Source organism: Eimeria necatrix, genomic scaffold, assembly GCF_000499385.1.
Source record: "Eimeria necatrix Houghton genomic scaffold, Enh_scaff1392, whole genome shotgun sequence".
In the NCBI taxonomy this organism is placed as follows: domain Eukaryota; phylum Apicomplexa; class Conoidasida; order Eucoccidiorida; family Eimeriidae; genus Eimeria; species Eimeria necatrix.
Window position 1 is genome coordinate 5,001 of NW_013652130.1, and position 3,257 is coordinate 8,257.

Sequence of the window (3,257 nt, forward strand, 5' to 3'; positions counted from 1 at the left end):
TGCTACTGCTGCTGCTGCTGCTGCTGCTGTGCAGCCACACTGGAGGCTCAACTGGGGTGCCCCGAGGCGGCCTTAGAGACAGCCGAAGCAGCACTGCGCTGCTGCTGCCTTTCGCAGCCCGCTGCCCTCTGCAGCAGCAGCAGCAGCAGCAGCAGCAGCAGCAGCAGCAAAAAGGGATTTGCATGCACTTGCAGCAACACTGCAGCAAGAAATGAAATGGTGGCCAGAGGGGCCCAGGCGTGGGCTCCCTTGCCCCTGGGGTGTACAGACGCCGACAGGCTGCAAGCGCTGCTGCTGCTGCTGCACTGTCTCGACAGCAGCAGCAGCAGCAGCAGCAGCAACAGCAGCAGCAGCAGCAGCAGCAGCAGCAAGCGGCGCGAAAAGGCATGGGCAGTGCTTCAGGCCGCAGCGCAGGAGTTCGGCTGCCCAGAAGTTGTCACTATGAGCAGCAGCAGCAGCAGCAGCAGCAGCAGCAGCAGCAACGGATATGACCACAGCAGCAGCAGCAGCGCCCCTGGAAGCAGCAGCAAAAGCTGCAGCAGCCGCAGCAGCAACTGGGCACGCGACAAGATAGTGATTGCTGCTGCTGAGCATGCAGCAGCAACGGGGTCTCCTGCTGCTGCGCTGCAGCTGCTGCAGCAGGTAGCAGCAGGGTCTCCAATGCGTGCTGCAGCACAGCTTGCTGCTGCTGCAGTGCAGCTTTTGCTGCTGGAAGACAACATTGCAGCAATCCGCTGCCTCCGCCGTGCTGCTGCTGCTCCTTGCTGCTGCGCTGCAGCACTTTGCAAAGCTGGGGAGCTGCTGCTGCTGCTGAGGAGGCCCCAAGATGCTGCTGCTGCTTTTCAAAGGGCCTCTGAGCTGCTGCCAGACAACAGACACATAGCCTGCCAACTCAGTGAGCTGCAGCAGCAGCAGCAGCAGCAGCAGCAGCAGCAGCAGCAGCAGCAGCAGCAGCAGCAGCAGCACCAATACCGCTAACAGCTGCAGCTGCAGCTCTTAACCTCTACACTTAAACAAAACAGTGAAGCAGCAGCTTCAATTGCTGCTGCTGTTTGTGCTGCTGTGCTGCTGCTGCTGCTGCTGCTGCTGCTGCTGCTGCTGCTGCAGTTGTGAGCCTTACTGCAGCTCACGAGTTTGAAGCTGCAGCAAAGCGCGCAACGAGCGAGCTGCAGCAGCGGCCAGGAGACTGGCAGTTGCTGCTGCTGCTGCTGCAGCTGCTGCAGAAGCTGGGCCGGCCCCGCGCTGCTGCTGCTGCTGCTGCTTGCCTGGACTCCCCAGGTGTCTTGGCAGCAGCAGACACTTCAGAGCTGCTGCTGAAGCTGAAGGCCCTTTTAGTTAAAGCAGCATGTTTGGAGACAGCAGCAGCACAGCCGCAGCTGCTGCTCGAGGACCACTGCAGCAGCAGCGGCAGAGCAGCCGCCGAGGGGTCAGCTGCTGCTGCTGCTGCTGCTGCTGCTGCTGCAGATGCAGGTTCTGCTGTTGCTGCTGCTGCTGCTGCTGGAGTTGCTGTGTCTTTCTGTTCGCTGCTGCAGCTGCTCTTGCTGCTGCTGCTGCTCTTCTCGCTTGCTGCTGCTTCTGCTCCTCTCCCTTGCTGCTGCTGCTGCTGCTGCTGCTCTTGCTACCTGCTGCTGCTCCTGCTGTCTCCTCTTGCTGCTGCTGCCTTTGCTCACACTTTTTGCTGCAGCTCAAACAGCAAGGGCTGTCTCTACGCTTGGGCCGCTGCGCACGCTGCTGCTGCTGCTGTTGCTGCTGCTGCTCTTCGTGCTCTTGCTGCTGCTGTTGCTGCCGCTGCCGCTTCTGCTTTTTCTGCTGCTGCTGCTGCTGCTGCTGCTGCTGCTGCTGTGGCCAGCTACGCATGCATGCAGCTGCTGCATGCAGGGCCATAATACTGCTGCGGCGAGTGCAGCAAAAGTTGATTTCAATGCTCTCCGAAGCAGCAAGCACGCCGGGGCCTGCAGCAGCAGCAGAAGCAGCAGCAGCAGCAGAAGCAGCAGGAGCAGCAGCAGCAGCAGCAACAGCTGCTGCCCCTAGCTGCTGCCCGCAGCTGCCAGCCGCCTTTGTCCGCAGCTTGAGCATAATCAGCAGCAGCAGCCTGAGCAGCAGCGCAAGCAGCAGCAGCAGCAGCAGCAGCAGCAGCAGCAGCAGCAGCAAGCGCGAGCTGCTGTGCGCGGCCTCGAAGCAGCTGGCGCGGCTGCTGTGGCAGCAGCAGCAAGATGCTGTTGCTGCTGCTGCTGTCTGCAGAGAATGCATGCAGTTTGCTGCAGCAGACACGGAGCTGCATGCGCTGCTGTGTCGGCTGTCTCTACAGCTCGGCCGCATGCAGGAGGCCGAAGAGGCCCTTAGGACCATCAGCAGCAGCAGCAGCAGCAGCAGCAGCAGCAGCAGCAGCAGCAGCAGCAGCACAGGTCCGTGGGTCTCTTTCTGCTTCATTTGGGCTCCTCTTTGTTCTTGCTGCCGCTGCTGCACTTGCTGCTGCTGCTGCTGCACTTGCTGCTGCTGCTGCATTTGCTGCTGCTGCTGCTGCGTTTGCTGCGCTTGCTGTTGCTGTCGCTGCGTTTGCTGCTGCCGCACTTGCTGTTGCTGCTGTTGCTGCTGCAGCTGCGGCTGCTGCTGCTGCTGCTTTGGCCGTGCCTCCTGTCCCTGCAACTCTTTCTTTCTGCTGCTGCCGCTGCTGCTGCTGCTGCTGCTGCTGCTGCTGCTGCTGCTGCTGCAGTTGCTGAGCTGCAGGTGCATCTAATAGCTGCTGCGCTGCAGCGCGGGCCCCACAGCCTGCAGGACTTGGGGCTGCATGCAGTGCGGCTGGCGCAGCAGCAAAGTGTCTCCTTTGCTGCAGTTGAGGGGGCTTTGCTGCTGCTGCGGCAGCGGGGGCTGCTGCAGCAGTGCGAAGAGGTTTGCTTCCAGCTCAAGCAGCAGCAGCAGCAGCAGCAGCAGCAGCAGCAGCAGCAGCAGCAGCAGCAGGGGGGGCACAGCAGCAGCAAGGCGATGTTCGCAGCGTACTGCGAAGGGCTCGTCTCCAAGTAAGAAAAAGCAGTCGAGGGTTTAGGGTTTGCAAACCCTAAACCCTCGATTAGTTCTTTTGCCGCTTTTACCGCCCCCAAAGAACAGAAACCTTCAGGGTTTAGGGTTTAGCGTTTAGGGTTTAGGGTTTAGGGTTTAGGGTTTAGGGTTTAGGGTTTAGGGTTCGAGGGTTTAGGGTTTGCAAACCCTAAACCCTCGATTAGTTCTTTTGCCGCTTTTACCGCCCCCAAAGAACAGAA

General features: G+C 60.6%; 3 protein-coding genes across 3 annotated transcripts; 2 read left to right on the plus strand and 1 right to left on the minus strand.

The window, feature by feature from the left end:
• Window positions 1–216: 216 nt before the first annotated feature.
• On the plus strand, window positions 217–978 carry ENH_00012490 (hypothetical protein; the record flags this gene model as incomplete). The annotated part of the gene is made up of 1 exon (XM_013578988.1): window positions 217–978. A coding segment is annotated over one exon (762 nt), but the record flags the coding sequence as incomplete, so codon positions are not given.
• A 357-nt stretch (window positions 979–1,335) lies between these two features.
• ENH_00012500 (hypothetical protein) lies at window positions 1,336–1,857 on the minus strand (the record flags this gene model as incomplete). The annotated part of the gene is made up of 1 exon (XM_013578989.1): window positions 1,336–1,857. The coding sequence occupies one exon, from the start codon at window positions 1,855–1,857 to the stop codon at window positions 1,336–1,338; it is 522 nt and encodes a 173-aa protein (XP_013434443.1).
• A 64-nt stretch (window positions 1,858–1,921) lies between these two features.
• ENH_00012510 (hypothetical protein) lies at window positions 1,922–3,021 on the plus strand (the record flags this gene model as incomplete). Its single annotated transcript, XM_013578990.1, has 2 exons — window positions 1,922–2,405; window positions 2,714–3,021. The coding sequence occupies 2 exons, from the start codon at window positions 1,922–1,924 to the stop codon at window positions 3,019–3,021; spliced, it is 792 nt and encodes a 263-aa protein (XP_013434444.1).
• Between the last annotated feature and the right edge of the window lie 236 nt (window positions 3,022–3,257).